This window comes from Chelonoidis abingdonii, chromosome 6, assembly GCF_003597395.2.
Source record: "Chelonoidis abingdonii isolate Lonesome George chromosome 6, CheloAbing_2.0, whole genome shotgun sequence".
In the NCBI taxonomy this organism is placed as follows: domain Eukaryota; kingdom Metazoa; phylum Chordata; order Testudines; family Testudinidae; genus Chelonoidis; species Chelonoidis abingdonii.
Window position 1 is genome coordinate 66884146 of NC_133774.1, and position 21670 is coordinate 66905815.

The window sequence follows — 21670 nt, forward strand, 5'->3', positions numbered from 1 at the left end:
TTTAAGAAAACACTATCTAAAGAGATCCTTAAACAAACAAACAAACAAATTGGCTAGGTACTTATTAATATATAAACCCTCAACTCCAATCAAAAAGAAAGCAGCTGCAGTTTGGCTTCTGTGGAAAAACCTGTAATGAGGTATTCCTTCAATTGGCTAAATTTAAAAATGAAAACTGCACCCAGATTTACAAACCTCTGCTGCAAAAAGCAGAAGAATAAAAATGTACGTAGTACTCAAACCTAGTTAAGTGCCCTTAAGGCTGGGTACAGAGTTAAAACAGCACTCTCACATCTTACAGCAGCAGTAATATCAAAAAAAAAAAAGGAACATTTGAGACCCCAGAAGGGGCAGACTTTTGGGACCCCTCTGGAGAGTGGGAAGGGGATATTTGGGTAGATTCCCCTCCAGGGCCAAAATGCCATTGCACAGTAACAACAGTCCTGCTTCTGCCTCAGACCTCCAGGCCATGGGCAAAGTGGCTGATTTTAAAAAAAAAAATCTAAAGTCACAAAAAAAATGCACCACTTAATTAGCATTTGTGCAGTCCCAAGTACAAACACACTGTGGCAGAGACTGAGAGCAGGGTCTGCCATGTGGGAACACTGTGCTAATTTGTTTTTAAGCTTCTGTCTTTTAGGCTCTAAACCAGAACATCAGAGAGCTGGTACCAGCTAAAAAAAGTTATAAAATACCATGGTTATAGTGTCGCGACAAAGTCTGTGTTGCATGTTCTGTGTTACATGTTCTGTGTCTGTCTCTAGTGGTGTCCTGTGCTAGCATTGGATCCAGAAAAAGAGGAATACTACACTAGACAGGGCAAATGTCTTTTCCTCTGTCTACTTCCCCATGTCCATCCAAGTATCAATCACCACTTGTGTCCAAAAGACTTTGATCCCCAGTGCATCGGGTTTATTTTTTTTGTTAGGTTTTATTAATATATTTGTATTGTTAGTTACATTTGCTTGTATTGTTAATTCCACACTTTCCTCTATGCACTCTGGTTCTACTTCCCCAAGCCCTAAAGGGTAGTTCCTGGGCCCCTATAACCTGTAAAACCTTGGCCCATAATTGTAGGGCCCCATCTTTCAGGTACCCAGAAACCTCTTAAAAACAACTGTTAAAAATAGGGGATTCTGCAACATTTTAGCAACTAAATGTTAGTTTAAGTCCAAATCAGCTTAACCTTGCATAACAACTGTGGTACTCCTACAAAGTCTCATTTGTTGTGTGTGCTTGAGAGGGTCCTGACCTCAGAAACTTTTATTGTTTGATGGCTATTGCAGCATCAAACTTGGACCTCATCTTATTTGTCAATGTACCCAATTATTGTAATGGTTATGGGTTTTATTGTATCCCAGTTATTATTATAACTATAATTGTTTGAAAAGTGTTTAGGTTATATCTGATGTTTAGTCAGTTGTACTGGTTTTTAGTTATATTCATCTGGTTATAATTGTTTGATTTGTTTGCAACAGATCACCTGTGCCCTACCATGACAACAACTACTGTAATGGTCATAAATCAAGGGGCAAAGTGTTGTAGAAGCAGCCCACCTGGTCAGCAGTCTAAACATATTTTTCATCCCCTCATTGTCCTATTAGTAATCCTAACTGTAATGTTGGTTCTGCCTTAAAACAATTACATAAAGTGTGACCCATTCAATACCCCTGGATTGAAGGGTCAAAAGGGGGACAATGTAGAACTGATAAATGAAAATTGTTTTTAATTGTTCACTTTATTAATGTAACTTCTGTTCACCATTCACTACACTTGCCTGCATTGTAACTTCTGTTCACTGTTTGCCATAACCAAACCCCATTTTAAAACACTCACTCCATCTTGTAAAAGCTTCCTCCAACCTTCATTTTTGCAACCCTGCTGTAATCTTATTAGTTAGTTTAGATGTGTGAATGAGGCATGTATGGATGATAAAATCAACCTCCAGCCCCAGCCTGTCCTGATGAGGTGAAGTTCAACTACCAACGGCTGAAACCTAGACAACAGTGAAAACAAAGTAAAAAGCATCCACCCTAAAAAGAAAAGGACAAAAGAACAACAGAAGGAAGATCAAAACCAGGTTCAAGGCTGAAAGTCACGCCTGCAATTGACGGGTGATCAATCCAAACCCAAAGGCAGCGTGACACAGCAAGACCTATAGACTTTAATCCAAACTAAAAGCCTGTACAAAAAGAAGGGTGAGATAAGAGACTTTGGGTAACATTCTGCTGCCAACATGGAGCCAGCCACCTGCTGATTAATTTAACAACAGCAGAATGAAGCAACTCCCATGAACTAACATAGGGAAAAATCCCTATAAAGCTGGACTCTAAGACTGAGGACTTTGAGTCTATGGTTCTGCTGCCAGCCTCCAGGAGCATCAGGTGCACCTGACCCGGACTCGGCTCCACTCTTGTGTACAGAAGATACCTGGCCAGTATTCTGTCACAAGCAACTTTAGGCTGGTAACTATAATATCTACATACAGAACTTGTATGAATGATTGTGTGGAATGGAATATATATAGAAATCATAGGAATAAGTAACCAAACAACATTGTTTGCTGTTATCTTTTATTTTATTATGGTATTTACAATAAATGTGACAAATGTCTTGTCCCCTTTAAGGAGAGGCGGCTATGGCAGCGCGGCGACGAGAGTGATGAGGACATGGACACAGAATTCTCTCAAACCGCGGGCCCCTGCGCTTTGGAGATCCTGCTGGTAATGGGGCAGGTTCTAGCCATTGAACGCCGATTTTGGGCCCGGGAAACAAGCACAGACTGGTGGGACCGCATAGTTTTGCAGGTGTGGGACGATTCACAGTGGCTGCGAAACTTTCGCATGTGTAAGGGCACTTTCATGGAACTTTGTGACTTGCTTTCCCCTGCCCTGAAACGCCATAATACCAAGATGAGAGCAGCCCTCACAGTTGAGAAGTGAGTGGCAATAGCCCTCTGGAAGCTTGCAATGCCAGACAGCTACCGGTCAGTCGGGAATCAATTTGGAGTGGGAAAATCTACTGTGGGGCTGCTGTGATGCAAGTAGCCAAAGCAATCATAAGCTGCTGCTACGAAAGGTTGTGACTCTGGAAACGTGCAGGTCATAGTGGATGGCTTTGCGCTGCAATGGGATTCCCTAAACTGTGGTGGGCGATAGATGGAACCCATATCCCTATCTTGGCACCGGAGCACCAGGGCACCCAGTACATAAACCGCAAGGGTACTTTTCATGGTGCTGCAAGCACTGGTGGATCACAAGGGACGTTTCACCAACATCCACGTGGGATGGCCAGGAAGGGTTCATGACGCTCGCGTCTTCAGGAACACTACTCTGTTTAAACGGCTGCAGCAAGGGAATTACTTCCCAGACCAGAAAATAACAGTTGGGGATGTTGAAATGCCTGTAGTTATCCTGGGTGACCCAGCCTACCCCTTGATGCCATGGCTCATGAAGCCATACACAGGCAGCCTGGACAGTAGTCAGGAGCTGTTCAACTACAGGCTGAGCAAGTGCAGAATGGTGGTAGAATGTGCATTTGCCGTTTAAAGGCGCGCTGGCGCACATTACTGACTCGCTCAGACCTCAGCCAAACCAATGTCCCCTTTGTTATTGCTGCTTGCTGTGTGCTCCACAATCTCTGTGAGAGTAAGGGGGAGACCTTTATGGCGGGGTGGGAGGCTGAGGCAAATCACCTGGCCGCTGATTACGCGCAGCCAGACACCAGGGCGATTAGAAGAGCACACCAGGAAGCGGTGCGCATCAGAGAAGCTTTGAAAACAGTTTCATCACGGGCCAGGGTACGGTGTGACTGTGTGTGTTTGTTTCCCCTTGATGAACCCCCCCCCCTTGATTGACTCATTCCCTGTAAGCAACCCACCCTCCCCTTCGATTACAGCTTGCTTAAGGAAATAAAGTCACTATCGTTTAAAAATCATGTATTCTTTATTAAAAAGTCATTATAAAAAGAGGAGAGAACTGACAAGGTATCCCGGGTGTGGTTTGGAGGAGGATAGGAGGGAAGGAAAAGGCCACTAAAAACATTTCAATGTAATGACAGCCTTTTGGTTGGGCTATCCACGGGGGTGGAGTGGGCGGGTGCACGAAGCCTTCCCCCACGCGTTCTTACACGTCTGGGTGAGGAAGATATGGAACATGGTGAGTGGTGAGGGTGGTTACACAGGGGCTGCAGCGGCACTCTGTGACCCTGCTGCTGTTCCTGAAGCTCCACCAGACGTCGGAGGATGTCAGTTTGATCACGCAGCAGCCCCAGCGTTGCATCCCCGCATGATCTTCCTGCCTACACCTCTCTCCTGCCGCCACCTCATCTCCTCTCATCTCTCATTTCGTCCCTCCCTCCTCCTGTCCTCACGTTCACTGGCATCTTTCCTGTAATTTGATACCACGTCCTTCCACTCATTCAGATGAGCTCTTTCATTGCGGGTCACTTCCATGATTTCCGAGAACATTTCGTCTCACGTCTTTTTTTCCTCTCGCCTTATCTGAGATAGCCTTCGGGATGGAGTAGGGAGGCTTGAAAAATGTGCAGCTGCATGAGGAGGGAAAAAAAGGGAGAGAAGTATTTAAAAAATACATTTTACAGAACAATGGTTATACTCTTTCACAGTGTGAACAACACTATTCACCTTACATAGCACATGTGATTTCACTACAAGGTCGCATTTTGCATCTTAATATTGAGTGCCTGCGGCTCTGGTGTTAGAGATCTCACAGACGCAGGTCCGGGCATCAGAATTCAGCTTGCATGCGCCATGGTAAGCCATTGTCTTTCGGCTTCTGCAGCCTTCATATACACAGTGCCCTCCTTTCCCAAATACCAAGCAAATCCCGTTCAGTGCTGCTTCTTTCCTGTTAACATGCAGCAGCAGAAACCACCCCCCCTCCAATTCTCTGTGGATGATCGCTTTACCCCTCCCCCACCGCATGGCTGGTCATGGAAGATCACTGCTAATCACCCCCCTTCCCCTCCCCACAGCGTGGCTGGTAGCAGGAAGATCCCTGCTAGCCAAACGCGAAAAAGCTCAGCGCTATTCCCCCTCCCCTCCCCGCCCCCAGCTTGGCTACCTGCAAGGAAGGATTTCTTTTAAGCAACAGGCAAACAGCCCAGTAGGAATGGCCATCTCTGTCCCCTTAATTAAATTCCTGAATTTCAACCAGGTTACCATGAACGATATCACTCTCCTGAGGATAACACAGCGAGATAAAGAACGGATGTTGCTTGAATGCCAGCAATCACCGGGACCATACGCAGCTAGGCTTTGTCATGCAATGATACCAGATTACTTGCTACATGCATGGCGTGGTCAAGTGTCCTACCATGGTGGACGGAATAAGGCTGCCTTGCCCAGAAACCTTCTGCAAAGGCTTTTGGAGTACCTCCAGGAGAGCTTCATGGAGATGTCCCTGGAGGATTTCCGCTCCATCCCCAGACATGTTAACAAACTTTTCCAATAACTGTACTGGCCGCGAATGCATCCCAAGTCCTCAGGGCAAATCAATCATTAAAAAATGCTTGCTTTTAAACCATGTTTTATATTTACAAAGGTACACTCACCAGAAGGTCGCTTACATGGCTTCATTATCTGGCGGGTAGTGGCTTGGGAGGGTGGGGGTAATTCTGTCTGGGTGAGGGAAAGCTCTGGCTTTTGGGGCTACGGAGTGCTGTTGCTCTCTGCAAACTCGTCCCCTCTCCTCCTCCTCATCTCCCCGTCCGCAGAAATCCTCAGGCACTGCTGACGATTACACCCCACTCGATCATGGATAGGGTGGGTAGTGGTGGCGGACCCCCCTAGAATGCATGCAGCTCAGCGTAGAAGCGGATGGTTTTCGGCCCTACCCCGGACCTTCCGTTGCTCTTTGGTTTTCTGTAGGCTTGTCTGAGCTCCTTAACTTTCACTCTGCACTGCACTGAGTCATGGTGTGGCCTTTCTCCATTTCTAGGCCGTTGGAAATTTTTTCAAATATTTTTTCATTTCATCTTTTGGAACGTAGTTCTGTTAGCACACGGATCTTCCCTATCATAGCCGAATCAGATCCGTATGTCCCGTGCGGTCCCATGCGGAGTCTTTTGTCGTTCTCAGGAGACTGCCATTTGGTTACTGTGTGGATCAGAGCGTCCACGCTGGCCAACGAGAAATGAATTCAAAGTTTGTGGGCTTTCTGTATACCTGGCCAGTGAATCCAAGTTCAGATTGCTGTCGCAGAGTGGTCAAAGGGTGCACTGTGAGGTACACCCGGAAGCCGAATACCGATTGATTTGGCTGGCCACATTACTAACCCTAATCCGATATGGTAATACCGATTTTAGCGCTACTCCTCTTGTTGGGGAGGAGTACAGAAACCGATTTAAAGAGCCCTTTATATCGATATAAAGGGCCTCGTTGTGTGGATGGGTACAGCGTTAAATCGATTTAATGCTGCTAAAATCAGTTTAAATGCGTAGTGTAGACCAGGCCTATTATGTGTTTTTTGAAGGGAGTTAAGACATTCTGCTCTTCCATGGTGTAGGAAAGGGTTCGTTTTGGTGGTTGCCTGAGGGGAAGATTGTTAGCACAGTATCAGTGTAGCTTGAGACAAAAATGACAAAGCAACAGCCGTACTTCAAAATTCTTCTTTAGACAATTGAAGCTTTTTTTATAAGTAACTTGATCTCAGAGTCAGAATAATGAATATTTGTTTCTTTTGCCATACTGGAAGCATCTGGAGAAAAAATAAAAACAAATTAAGTTCTGCCATCCTTACTCATGATGAATAGCACCTTATTCAGTTTGTAAACCCATTGAAATAAATGTTACTGAGCACCGAGGAAAAACACTACTCACTGTGTGAAGATGCCAGAATTAGATCCTTTAAATGGAAAGTAAAGATTTTTAAGAGTTTAGCTTAATGAAACTGATTTCACTTCATTGATTTTTAGCACAGTCATGCAAACACGTGGTGATGAGTGGGTGGAAGGAATCTTTATTTTTATATAAACATTATGTTTACATAAAACAATATGCTGGATATTCTGATTTACTCGCGCTCACAGATTTGAGTGCTTTCTGCTGTTTCTGAAGCAGAGCTAGTACTATACTTTTTCCTGTCATAGGGCAAAGTGAAAGCAAATAATTGTTACTCAGATTTTTTTTTTTTGTCTGTCTAGAATAACTTTGACAAATTGGATACAACATATATAGTACTGAGAACACTATTATCTGTTCATACCATTCACCATAGTGTATATTAGGCATCTCTTCTCCCCTTGTGGAAAAAGACCTTAATGTGTTTCATTCCATTTGTTCAAAACCATCCATGCTGTAGCCTTTGTGGCACAGTACAATCAATCTTTCTACTCAAAGGTTAACACAAACTGCTGTATTCCCAGGACATGGAGGATATGACAAAAATATAATTTGTAGAGGGAAAACACTATATGACCTCTGGTAGTTAAAAGGTCTTCAAACACCTTCTGTGAAACAGAATAATTTAACAAGTGGTTTTATGCTAACTAAAATGAATTACTGTTGACATATTTAATCAAACAAAAAGAGAGGAACTGGAGTGCACAGTAGTTGTAATAATTTTCACTAAAAGAATAAAAAGAATATATGGGCATGAAATTTATGTTCTCTTACAAGATTCTCTAATGTGGTAGCTGACATGTTGTGGGTACTCCAATGACTACATAATTGATCAAAATCATTTTAATGGCATTATTTTTTCTTTATAAGTATCTTTAACTAGTATTTGATTAGATGCTTATATGTATTTCCACATAATAAAAACAGGAATGACGATACTGGGTCAGACCAGTGCACCAGCTAGCTCAGCATTCTGTCTTCTGACAGTGGCAAGAGCCAGATACTTCAGAAGGAATTAATAGAACAGAACAATTTGAGTGATGCATCCCCTGTCATCCAGTTCCAGCTTTTGGCAGTCAGAGGTTTAGGGACACCCAAACATGGGGGAATGTCCCTGACCATCTTTGGTAATAGCCACTGATGGATGTATTCTCCATACCCTCTGCGTTTGGGTATGTAGTTATATCTTTGGCCTTCACAACATCCCCTGGCAATGAGTTCCACAGGTTGTCTGTGCAGTGTGTGAAGACATACTTCCTTAGTTTGATTTTAAACCTGCTGCCTATTAATTTCATTAGGTTACTCCTGGATCTTGTGTTATGCAAAGGGATAAATATCACTTCCTTATTCACTTTCTAAACACCATTCATGATTTTATGAACCTCTTTCATATCCCCTTTTAGTCATCTCTTTTCAAAGCTGAACAGTCCGTCTTTTTAGTCTCTCCTCAGATGGAAGCTGTTCCATACCCTTATCATTTTTATTGCCCTTCTCTGTACTTTTTCCAATTCTAATATGTCTTCGTTGAGATGGGGCAACCAGAACTGCACACAGTATTCAAGGTGCAGGGGTACAATGGATTTATATAGTAGAATTATAAACCTATTTATAATCTATTTCTTTCCTAATGGTTCTTAACATTCTGTGAGCTCTTTTGACTGCTGCTGAATGTTGAGCAGATATTTTCCATCATGACTCCAAGGTCTCTTGAGTGGTAACAGCTAATTTCCTTTCTATTTTTTAGTAGCATTTTACTTTCAATTTTTAAAAGATGTCTTTTTGTGTCTAACTGCCTCTTTCACTCCGTTGTTGCCATGGTGGCATTTTTGTGATCCTCTTACTGGTTATTTTTTTTTGGGGGGGGGGGGGGGGTACATATAGTTTGAGCCTCTATTGTAATTGGCCTCTGGAGCTGTCCCATAATGCCTCAAGTGACTGCTGGAGACATGTGCCTCTCCCGTTTCAAAGCACCATTTCTGACAGACATTCCGTTCCGTGCTGATCTGCTCCAGGACACACAGAAAACCATTAATGTGGAATGCTTGTGTTGTTGAACACAGAGGTGCGTGTGTGTGAGAGAGAGAGAGAGAGTTTGCTGTGCAGAGAGCCCAGGGAGGGAGGCGGGGGCTGATGTCGAGGTTTCCCCCGCCCCGTGCCTCATGACTGGTTGCTTCTGGCCACTGTCTGAACATACAAGACAGCATGCTGACACGCTCTCTGTCCCCCAAAACACACTGTCTCTCTCTCCCCTTCCCTACGCACAGATACTCGCCCAGGTGGTGTTTTTGCAGTAATGCAAAATGCAAATGCAAAAAGCTGCTTTACTGCGCAGAAACTTGCCAGTGCAGACAAGCCCTGAAACATCCCATTTAAACTGAGTACTTGTTTTATTATTCTTTCTCTGCTCCTGTAATATGCAGTCTATTCCTACTCCCATGACTTTCTCTGCTTTACTTCTCACTTGGAGCACTGGCAGTCTGGTTTCTCCCCTTCCTACTACACTGAAACGGCATTTGTCAAGTCCATCAACAACCTTCTTCTGATATAATCAAAGGACTTCTCTGTTTTTGTCTTCCAGCAGCCACTTTCAGCACTGTCAATCTGCATCGTGGGAGATTTGAGCATTGGCCTGCTAAATCCCGGGTTGTGAGTGCAGTCCTTGAGGGGGCCATTTAGGGATCTGGGGCAAAATCAGTACTTGGTCCTGCTAGTGAAGGCAGGGGACTGGACTCAATGACCTTCAAAGTCCCTTCCAGTTCTATGAGATAGGTATATCTCTATATGTTAATCTCATTTTTTAGCATAATAACATTATGTAAAGTCCTGGTTCCCCTCCTCCTCTAACTCCAGCATTTTTCAATGGCTCCACCTCCTCCCTCCCCATTTCTCCTCACACTCTATATAGGGGACCTCAGATATCACCTCTAGACCGAAGACTCCTAAAAATCCCTCAGCCTCTCAGACCTACACCTCTCTCTTCATCATTTCATTCAGGATGTCTCAGATCAACTCAGGTTCAGAATGGTGGAACCTGAACTTTCTTGTGCCTTCCAAGCCTCCCTCTTTCTGCATCAGTATCAATAATTCCACTGTTCTCCCTGCCATCCAATTTGTCGCCTCTGTACTATATTGAGCACCTCTCTCTTCTCCTTTGCCCCTGATCCAGGCTGTCTCTAAGTAATAGTGCCATTGAGTTCTTCCTCTGCTACATCACTTGTAAGATCTAGGACTGCACTCAGAAGTTCAGGTAGCCTGAACAATGTATTTCTAGCAGTCCCAAAATACCATTGTGTGCAAGCATTATATACAAAACATTACGTTAAAATATTTTAAGATTGCTTTTAAGTCAAGCACTGAAAAGTTAGCAAATGTGAAAATTAAGGTTGTTTGTACTCTTAATTCATCCTCCATGTGCCTTATGATACAGTCTTTAATTATATGATCACGTTATTTTTCCATAGGACCCCGCGTCATTCTGTAAATGAGTAGCTATTCAATATCTCTTTGTATCTTCCTCATTTAGCATGTGGCCTCAGGCCTTATTCACTGCACACTGTCCAAACCTTAATTGAATAAAAAATTATTAATTTGGTTAAATAAAATAAAATAATGGAGATATACCCATCTCCTAGAACTGGAAGGGACCTTGAAAGGTCCTCAAGTCCAGCTACCTGCCTTCACTAGCAGGACCAAGTACTGATTTTGCCCCAGATCCCTAAGTGGCCCCCTCAAGGATTGAACTCGCAACTCTGGGTTTAGCAGGCTAATGCTCAAACCACTGAGCTATCCCTAGTTCTCATCATTGGGTGAATGTTTCACAAACATTAATGGCTATCTGCACAGCGTACCTGTGAGATTAGGAGGTATTACTATCACTATTTTACAGACGGAGAACTGAGACACATAATGATTAAAACCAAAATTGGCAAAAAAAGTATCCACTAATTTTAGTATCAACCTAAAACACTAGCACTGATTTTTTCAGAATACTTACTATATAACACAGAATATGTTCAAAGCACAAGTCCAGTCATTTCAATTGCAGTTGTAAGGGCTCAGCACTTCTGCAAATTTGTCCCCAGGTGTTTCACGTTGGCCACCAGAACACACAGTTAGTGTGAGGAACACAAAATTAGTGACCGTCTATGAAAAATCTGGTTCATGTGACTTGCCCAGCATCTCACAGGAACTCTGTGGCAGAGGCAGGGATACAATCCAATTCTCCAGGGTGGCACAGAACTGCCTTAGCCAGAGACTGTTGTTTCTCTCCCTGCAATTGTCTGTCTTATTCACTACACACCTTCGAACTTCTGCAACAAATGAAGCAGGGTCCTACAGACAACAGTGTCCTTCACTACACAACCCTGGTTCAGTCCCAGAGCAAGTCCAGTCTGTGCACTGAATGAGGCAGGAGTCCTGTGGGGAAAGTAAGGTGTAGGATAAGAGGTACTATATATATGAAATATTTACAGTACTAGATTCTAAATTCCTTAGGCCGGACACTGGACTCTTTTTTTTAATTCTAGCGTTTTATTAAAAGTGGTGTAACTTGTGGTACAGAAACTTGCCCGTGTAGACATATCCTCAGTCTTCGGTGGATTTGCCATTAGGCTTATGTTGTTTGTGAAGTAATGTGATGTTTATGAACTTGCTCCATTTACATTCTGCAAAAACTGTAACATTCAAAAAACTGTACAGCAGCATTACCAATCATAAAACTACAGATATAAGTGAAGATATATTCCAGTAAAAGCATGACACAAATGTGAACCACATCGTCAAGGAAAATGTTTTTTATTAGAATACCACCTCATTTTATATTAAGGAAAATAATTAAGTGGATGCAGCATCACATGAAGGTAACTTTTTTGTTTTAAAAAATAGCAAAACTAGATTTTTAAAAGAAACTCTGAAGATTGTAAAAATATATTTTAGTAAATGTAGTCTCAAATTGAGTAGCACAGGCAATGACGTGGATTAAGTCTGACTGGAATGCAAATTCATTAAAATCTTCTCTCATACATAGACATATTGTTATCTGGGGTTTTCTGAACATAAAGCTCTTGGTAACTTTTACTCTTGATAAGGCAGTGGCAGGTGTTGTGAGATGCTACCGGTGTGGTGCTCTGCTCTGTTCAATGTTGGTATCACTCGGCTGTGTGCGTGTGTTCCCTCTGTGTGCTGCTCCAACTCTGCGGAAGCTGACACAGCAGACCCGAAGAGAACCCCCAATGACCACAGAGTCTAGTAAGGTACAAAGGCACGTCAGCCAGGTCTCTTGCCGTATGGACACAATGATAGTTCCCCCTAGATTTTTACTCTACAGGGCATACTACGAGAAAGTGCTTCTTGGCAACGGACTCGGCTTAGTCAGTGACGGGACTTTCCACTGCCCCCTCGGCCGGACAAAGACACTGCCCCAGGGATACATTCTTATACACAGGTACAAACAAGTTTACACATCCACCTGACATGCTGAGGTGCAACCCTTCTCTGTAGCAAGGTACAACCCTCTACTGTAGTAGGTGACGCCTCTCACCTTGTACATGTTGGTTGGAACAAAACAAACTCTATCCATCATATTACCCTTTTGCCCCTGTCATTGGGATGGTTAGTCTGTTCCTTGTTATCTGTGTGGAGTGTACAAGTATGCAAATGTTCTGATATCTGGTGTCCAGTACCTTTTAGTATGTCTCTTTTCTGCAGCATCAGCCCTTTCCTCAGCTTCTGTGAGCAGGGCCTGCCTCTGGCTCACAGCTTAACTTTGCTTTATGTTAGCAAAGTCTTGACCATTACTTCAGTTCAGGCCTTAGGCCTCATACCAGGCCTCCGATACCAAGGTGTATATCTCAGGGCCTCCTCTTACTGCAGCAGGAAATAAATCAGTGGGGACCATTCAACTGATAGATGGTTGACACAAGCAGTATAATACAAGAGTGCTCTTGCTACTCTGTATTTAGTCTCAAGCACTTACATACATATACAACAGGGTAGTAAAAATACCCCAACCCTCAATTACCAAAGTCTGGAGTGGTTTTCGAGTGGTACAGCATCAGACATCCAGTGCCCTTTCTTCCGCCTGCCATTGGGGACCCTCAGATGTGTCCATAAGGTGATCCAACTAGCCCAAACTTCTCCCCCCTTATTTATTGTGTTAATATGACAATAACATATTAATCAAAAAAACTGGTCAAGTAAGCACTTTCAAAGGTTAAGCAAGGAGTTTCCTGAGACCATTAATTAAACAGATATGTTTTTATGAAGTCCATATGCTTGAAGGTCATGACAAACATCCCAGAGGACAAATATAGATAAGCTTCCTTTCTTCCTTGTGCTAAGGCTGCTGCATAGGCCCACTAAAGGCCTATTGACCTGACTGTTTTTGGTGATAAGCGTGATAATCGATGTGCCAGCTACCAGTAGTGATCCAGACAATTTACTGATCCACCAAGATCTCCCCATACAATATCACGCCTGTCCTCCTTCAAAAAACATGTAACCTCTCTGACACAGATTTTTCTACCTAACCGCTTTTCCCCAGAGTTCTTTAATTTTTCTTTCTCAAACAGATGCTTCTTCTCCTTGGACTCTTTGATATACCTTTTCCCAGCCCTCTTAAATGTGATTCTTGCTTACTAGACTGGCTTTTTTGTAGTATCTCCTCAGACCGCATGGTCATGCCTCAAGGATTCTATTTCAGTCACTACTGGATGTTTGCTCTGCTGTTAAGTCTGTCTTCCATACTCAGATCCTCATATTGATTCCACAAAGCAGGCCTTCACCCTTGTCAAGGTTCCTCCCCCAGCATGGACACTTCTAAGCTTAGTTACTAGCTTAGATCTGGTATCACTGCCACCATCCAGAAATTTAAGTGTCTGGAACACTCTCTGTCCCCCCAAAACCTTCCCCTCCCTGGGCAGCCTTAAGAGGCTTCACCAATTCCGTGGTGAACACAGATCCAAACCCCTTGGATCTTAAAACAAGGAAAAATCAATCAGGTTCTTAAAAAGAAAACTTTAATTAAAGAAATAATTAAAGAGAGAAAGGTAAAAATCATCTCTGTAAAATCAGGATGGAAAATACTTTACAGGGTAATCAGATTCATATAGCCCAGAGGAACCCCCTCTAGCCTTAGGTTCAAAGTTACAGCAAACAGAGGTAAAATCCTCTCAGCAAAAAGGAACATTTACAAGTTGAGAAAACAAAAATAAGACTAACATGCCTTGCCTGGCTGTTACTTACAAGTTTGAAACATGAGAGACTGAGTCAGAAAGATTTGGAGCGCCTGGATTGATGTCTGGTCCCTCTTAGTCCCGAGAGCAAACAACCCCCAAAACAAAGAGCACAAACGAAAGACTTCCCCCTACCAAGATTTTAAAGTATCTTGTCCCCTTATTGGTCCTCTGGTCAGGTGTCAGCCAGGTTTACTGAGCTTCTTAACCCTTCACAGGTAGAAGAGGCGTTAACCCTTAACTATCTGTTTGACAACCCTATTAGTAGCTTTAGAGGTATAAGTAGTCCTGTTAGTCAGTGGCAGGAAGGGGGCGTGTCAAAATCTCATAAGACCCAGACAGTTCCTGTTCTGTCTCCACTGCATCTGTCCATTCCCCCAGAGCCTCATTAGGTGCAAGTAGGCTTGCTTCAGGTCAGGGATTCTCAACCTTTTTCTTTGAGGCCCCCCCCTAACATGCTATAAAAAGTCCATGGTACCTGTGTCAGGATCGTCAATAGGAGGTAGCAAACAGGGCAATTGCCTGGCACCCCATGCCACAAGGGGCTCTATGAAGCTAAGCTGCTCAAGCCCGGGTGGCTGGGCTTGAGGCAGTGGGGCTTCGGCTTTCTGCCCTGGGCCCCAGTGAGTCTAATTCCAGCCTTGCTTAGCAGATCCTCTGAAATCTGCTTGTAGCCCCCCAGGGGACCTCAGAACTGCTGCTCCAGGCAATCCCTGCTGAAGAGCAGAAACTAAAATGAAAAGAACGCTTCTCAAATGTGATTCAGAATTAGTAGGACTGTGCTAATGGGGGTTGCCTTTTAGTCAGAAATAAAGCCCTCCTTTCTGTTTGCCTAAGATTCCAGCAACTTGAGCCCTTCTCATCTTCACAGAGTACAATATGATAGACAAAAAATAGTAGTGTAGCTGTAGTAGCACAGGTAATGGAAATGGTGGCCTGTGCTACCTGCCCCAGCTACAAACCCAAATAGACCCTGTGGAAGAATATATATATTATAGGCAAAGCTGATTATTTAAATGTGTTTTTAAATGTCTGGGGTTGTTGGTTTGTAAATCTGCATTTGGACAAGTTAGTTGAATTTAGCCATTTAGAATAGGTTTTATGAGGCATACTAGCGTAGATGGCATAACAAATTTTGTTCAGGTCTAATTTTCTTTGTTCATTTTGCTGAAATTGGCCCTATTACTTTAGCAATTATTATCTGACAGAAGTTTTCACCTGGGATATTCCTCTTTGAAGGCCAGAGATTGGAAGCCTAGTTGAAATCACTGAACCAGGACCATTTATAAACATGACAGAAACTCTTAGGGTTTGTTTTTTTTTTTTTTGAAAGACTTAATTTCCCCCATACCAAGTTAATGATCATGAATTACCGGTGAATGAGCTGAAGCTTAGACGTTATCATTTTAACTTCCTACTTCTTAATATAAAACTTTTTTTTTAAATGTATATGGCACTATAACTGTAATTTAAAAATTAAGTAATGAATTGCTTAATCGTAAGTTATCTCTTCAGTAGATATACGTAGAATTAAATAAAAGGACTCCTCACTATATATTTACCGCAAATTAAAAACATAATTTGATAGTTGAATATCTGTTCCCCTCTGGCTCTAACATACAGACGGAACTGACATTTGCTTAGAGCAACAAAATGTTCAGTTATTGTGTGGGTGACTGCAAGCTGGTGGAGTATATAAAGCTAGTTTGGATTCGGGCAGCAGAATCCCTAAGGATAGCCCTCATTGTCACCATTTTAAGTCTTGTTACAAAATTAAACATAAATCTGTGTGGTTAAAACTGATTTTTGGCACAAAAAAAAAATCTGCGTTTTACACTTAGGTTAATTTTTCTTTTTCTGTGTTCTTGGGCCAACATTCTAGAACTTGGTACAGGCATGGTAGGTTATGGGACAGCATGCTGATTTGTTATAATACTGTAGGTACGTCTGCTTCGTGTTTGCTTGGCAAGTGATTTTTAGGAAGGAGTAATGCACTGAAGAATGCTACTATGTCTAGTTAAAAATTGTCTGTAAATATATCTTGTAGCTAGTGAGTCTGCTACACTGCAGCACATTACACTGAAAATATTGCAGATTAGGTTTTTTTTCTTGTAGCTTGGGCTTCTTAAGCAATAATACTTTTCAAAAAAAGATATTTTGAAATGTATTCATATTATCATTATTGATTTCAGAAATGATAAAATTGACTAGACTACGGAATTCTCATCTTTCTTTTATAAGTCTGCAGTACTCTGGCTTCTAAATCCAGCAGAGAGTTCTGTAAATATCCTTTATTGAAATTCTTGTTGAAATCATGGACACATTCCTTTGTTCCCAAGAACATCTTTAGATGGGTAATGTGCTCTTTTTTAGTCCTGAAATGTCAGGAAAAATTGGACATTATTATGTAAATTACAGATAATAAAGGGTTGATATCTCTCTGTCACAGGCTTTCTTCGTTCAAATCTATGAAAGACTGAAAACAGATCCTTCGTGCTCTAGCCATACCAATAACTGTATGAATACTTTTATATTTGCTAAAACGGTAGTTTGCTAAAACTGTAGAAAACTTTATAATCTATTATAATCTTCCCCCCTCCGCCTCTTATCTTTTCTCTTTTCTGTACAGGTGATTTCTATTCACTCATTTCCAAGCTGCTAGGAGAAAGGGAAGATGTTGTTCATGTGCATAAGTATAATCCTACCGAAAAGGCAGAATCAGATCTTGTAGCTGAGATTGCTAATGTAGTCCAAAAGAAGGATCTTGGCTGGTTTGATGCCAGAGAGGTTACAAATCACGATGAAAGGGCCAATACTAGTCTCGCCAGAAACAGAATTCACAAATTTCACAGACTAGAATCCACCGTGAGGCCGCCAGAGAACAGACATTTCTCTTTACAACATGGTGATGGAAGCTGGGGAAACGAACCTATTGGAGGTGGGTTAGGGGTTCATTTTAAGCAATGTACTGCAACGTAAGAGCTGTGATCCACATTAGCAAAATCTGAAGGGAAGATCAGTTGATACTTGAAATTTCACAAAGAGATCTAATTATGAAATTTGTCTTTTTACATTTCTCATGATTACATAAATCATAAACTTTTTGCTCCCATTATCAAGCGTGGCTATCGTCTAATGGAAAAATTGAGTTAGAATAATCAGATCCACATAGTTCACTTTGGGGCTGTTAAATTGAAACACTGAGAGTTGAACAAATTGTGGTTAATTTGGCATTCTGCTAAATTGAAGTAAACAACCATGGATACAGTGGTGAATTAAAGTATCAGAGGGGTAGCCGTGTTAGTCTGGATCTGTAAAAGTTGCAAAGAATCCTGTGGCACCTTATAGACTAACAAACGTTTTGGAGCATGAGCTTTCATGGGTGAATACATGCATATGACGAAGTGGGTATTCACCCTCGAAAGCTCATGCTTCAAAACGTGTTAGTCTATAAGGTGCCACAGGATTCTTTGCAACTTTTAGTGAATTAAAGTGTTTTATTTTTCCCTTTATGCAACTGGCTTCATTGAAATGACTAATGGGGCGATCTCGTTGCCTTTTTTCAGCTGACTTGACCTGTCAGACATCAAGATTTTACAAGCTTTATTTCTTGTAGTTCCACTAACTACTTTTCTTTAAATGAAGAAAAGTAGTTGTTGTTATTGAGGAATGGTCCAGAAAGTCAATATTTATTTCTTTATTTCAAAACAGGATTGGCTACTCTAATTAACAGATTAAAACTCATTCCCTTCAGGTTTCTATGACAGGAAAAACCATAAAAGCATATTTGTTTCACTTGTGTTGTGGTCTCTGTGATATTGATTGTATTTAGTCTTGCTAATGTGGAAAGGCAGATAATACAGCATGTGAAGAGTATCTGTTATTTATGCATGGCAGCCATTTGTGTGTGTGAGATGTAGCATCACAGGCTGCCTTTATATTGCAAACAGCCAGCTTGCGGTTTCCAAATACATTTTCCTTACAAACATAAATTATTCATCATCCATTTGATTTTTATTTGCAATTTAAAATATGAGGATGGAATGCCTTCTGCTCACATGCAGTTCAAATATAGTGTAATAATTGCTAAATACAGGATTTAATATTTAATAGAAGACCAGAGATATGGACTTCTAGTATTAGGTGTTGCTCCTTGCTTTTAAATGAAATACAGCCACAGTTATTGGCAAGAGAAGCAGGGAGGAAAGGTTGAGGAATGTTCATTAATATGGCCCTGATTTTCTTCTCCCATATACAAGTGTAAATCAGGAAGAGCACCATTAAAGACTGTGAAGTTCAACTGGTGGTAGTGTATGAAAAATCAGGCCATATGACCAAGAAGCACATATTTTCCTGCAAAATAAATTCTCTAGGTCCAGAAGGTTAAAAAATATGATTTTGAAAAGAGAAACGTTAGAGTAAGTTCCCTTCCATTTTAATTGATTGAGTGGGTGAATGTCAGTGAACTGAATAAAATGCTGACTTGCTGCACCATTTAGTGTGAGTCCTGTTTACAGAAAGAAGCAGCAATTCATTTTCAGTATTGCTGTAGCGTTAATATTTTTGGTTGCAAGTATAGGGGTTGGTTGGTTGGTTGGTTCATTTTGGGTTTTTGTTTGGCTGTTTGCTTTGGAGACGGAAGTGGGGTGTTACTTTGTACAGTTGACCTGCCTGGAAGTTTTTGAAACAAGAGAACCAAAACTGAAAAGTTTTCTTTAAATATTTTAAAATCAAAGTTTATTTTCCCTTTTAAATCTATACAGCACCGCTTATTCACAGAAATTCTGGACTACAAGGAAGTTATCAGCGCCATCTTTTGGCAAAAGAGTGGTTATAATAAAGTGAAAAATCTTTAATCACACATTTACTCTCTGGAAGGGAAAGTATTTATGCACACTAACATGAAACATTGTGTGGCTTCTCAGTAGCAGATTTCAGTTTGGAAAGAAGCAACTAGATACATTAGATGCAAAATTATTTTAATTGTTTTATTCATGTAGGTTTAAAAAAATAATAATGCTACCATCCTATGCTGTGATTGCAGATGAAGATACTGCAAAAATAAAACAAAAATCACACTAAACTTTACATGCTTAGTTGCCAGTTGCTGTTGTCAAGTACATGACTCATATAAACTTGAAACACTTAAGGTTTCTTAGCACTAGACCCACTTTCATTTAGTTGTATTTGTTTAATAGTATTGATATTTAGCATTAGTTTAATTTCAAGTTTTTAAGCTTTAATTTCAGTAGTATTTTACTTCTGCTTTTTTTATATCTATAGCTCAATATTTTTCTTACCTAAATTGCCTAAATTGGTAAATAATCTCTCTCTGTGTGCATATATACAGACACACACATCATTACATTTTTCTTCAAGTAATATCCCTATGAGTGCTCCATATCAGGATGTCTGTGTACCCCTGCGCGCTTTCTCAGAGATTTTTGTCTGCAGTGTCTGCAGGTCTGTGCCTGCACCCTAGACACCCTTGTGCTCTGCTACAAGTGAATGAAGGGAGGGGGCAGAGACATTGCCGTTCCAGTTTCCATCTCAGCCACCTGCAACTTGAGACAGAGTGTCACAGTGTACTTTAAGTAGCAAGCTGTGTAGCTAGTTATCTCACTTAATCTATTTTTTCATTTTCATTTGTACTTTCTTTATTTTTTGTTATTTAGCACAATTTGTGGGTTATTGGTTTGGGGGGGGGGTCTTCCCTTCCCTTCCTCATTTACTGGGCCTTTGTTTTTTTCCTCAGGCCTTGATCCACAGCCTCAGGCAACCGTTATGCCCAAAACCCCAGGCTTTAAACCCTGCCAGACCTGCCGTAGGTCTTCCCCTGCAGCGGCGTTCAAGCTGCCACCAAGAGACTTATGTCCTCTCCAGGTTTTAAAAGCAGACCTAACAAATTAAGGGAGGACAGATTAAAACTCTTATTGATGGAGTGCTCTCTGAGGCCTGGGGATTTGATTCACACTCCTTGTTCCTTGGATCTGGTTGCTCAGAGAGTCTCAGCAACCATCTCTGCCACAACAGTAAGCAAACAGAACCACCCAGACCTTCAAAGAAGAAAAGACCCCATTCTCCAGAATGGGACAAGAGAAGGGGAAAGTCACCCCCTCAGTGGGTCTCAGGAGACTTCATGTCCCGATATGGGCTCCCATCACCTTTGGACCATATCACCGGCTAAGACCACCACACCGTGCACCAAGAAGAACCAATAACATAGAGTGGCCTTTGAAACTCAAGGACTCCAAAGCCAGCTGAAGGAGTCACTGATACTGTCTTCTGAAGCCAAACCTGAAGGGCACACCAATTGCACTTCGGTAGCTCTGACATACTGACTCTGACGGGGTCCCTATCCAAAGTCACCATTACCAGAGTCACCATTATCCAGAGCCTGAATCACTGTTACTGAGGGGTACCAAGAGACTCTCCACAAGTATTAACCTCCCAGAGTTCATTACTCTCTGATACTACCATCTTCAATGGTACTCATCCTCTGGTACCAACATGTTCACCAGTCCCATGCAGAGTTCTCTAAGGTACAGAGAGGTATTTCCAGCTAGTACTGACACAACATTCTCTAGTAAAGTTTCGCTAGCCAACCAACCATTGACCTCCATTACCAGTACAATGACAGTACCTTCTTTGGTCCCCAGTACTGACTTGACCACTGGTACCAGCACCACTTGTCCCTTTGATAGATATGGTAATGACCTCTCAGTCAATTCTGAGGTCTATACAGATTCCTCCACATTATAGCCTCCCTGAGGAGAAAACTCCTAGCAGGAGATTCAACCAGCAACCTTGGCAAGGACAACTTTGGGGCCCTGCCCTCATTCTTCATGCCCCACGACAGTGGGTTTATTGCAGCCTCTTATGACTACCAGTTTTACAAGGTCCCATCTCATAAGGGGACATGTCAGGAGCAACAACAGCCATGCTTGGGTTCTGCTCCCCAAGTGAAGAATATCTCGATCACTCTGACTTGGATCCTCCTCTGAGATGAAGTAAAGAGTCGCCTAGCAAATGGAAGGTGGAAGACAAAACCAGTCTCCAAGATGTTTGTCCTTGACTCTTAAATTGTTGATTCTTGCAAATATGATCAAATTTATTATCTTAGTGCCATGTCAGAAACTGTGCTGAATGAGAGATCTTTGTAATTTTAATCCCTATATAACGTATTTGTTCTTTCTTGTTTCTCCACACTTAAGTCTCTCACCCCATCTATTCACACCTTTCAACAGTGGCTTACCACTTGTGCTTATGCAAAGAGAGATCTAGAGGTGAACACATCAACTTAAACCCAGTTATAACATGATTTGGCTCTGTCCACACTGGCTGGCCAAACTGTGTTATAATCTAGTTCAGTAATCTTATGTATAGTTAGTTATTCCATTACCATTTTCATTTTCCTCTGCTATGCTAAACTTCTTTTGATTTTGATTATGTGACAGTGCACCAAAAGAACAAGGTTTTTGGGGGGAAAGAAATGGAATCAAGATGTGACTATGACTGAGCAATAGATCTTGCTGAGAGTGCAGAAGACAGGCTCAACTTAATGACACTACCAGTG

At 41.8% G+C, this 21670-nt stretch overlaps 1 protein-coding gene across 9 annotated transcripts in view; it reads left to right on the forward strand.

Moving 5' to 3' along the window:
- The window catches only part of PAM (peptidylglycine alpha-amidating monooxygenase), a 241314-nt gene that overhangs the window by 189409 nt on the left and 30235 nt on the right, over positions 1–21670 (forward strand). For 6 of the 9 annotated variants that reach the window (XM_075067127.1, XM_075067131.1, XM_075067132.1 and 3 more), the window contains one exon: positions 16724–17032. The exons of the other annotated variants lie outside the window; for them this stretch is intronic. In XM_075067127.1, the coding sequence (XP_074923228.1) occupies positions 16724–17032 (309 nt within the window). The remainder of the gene's footprint in view (positions 1–16723; positions 17033–21670) is intronic. 9 annotated transcript variants of the gene reach the window in all.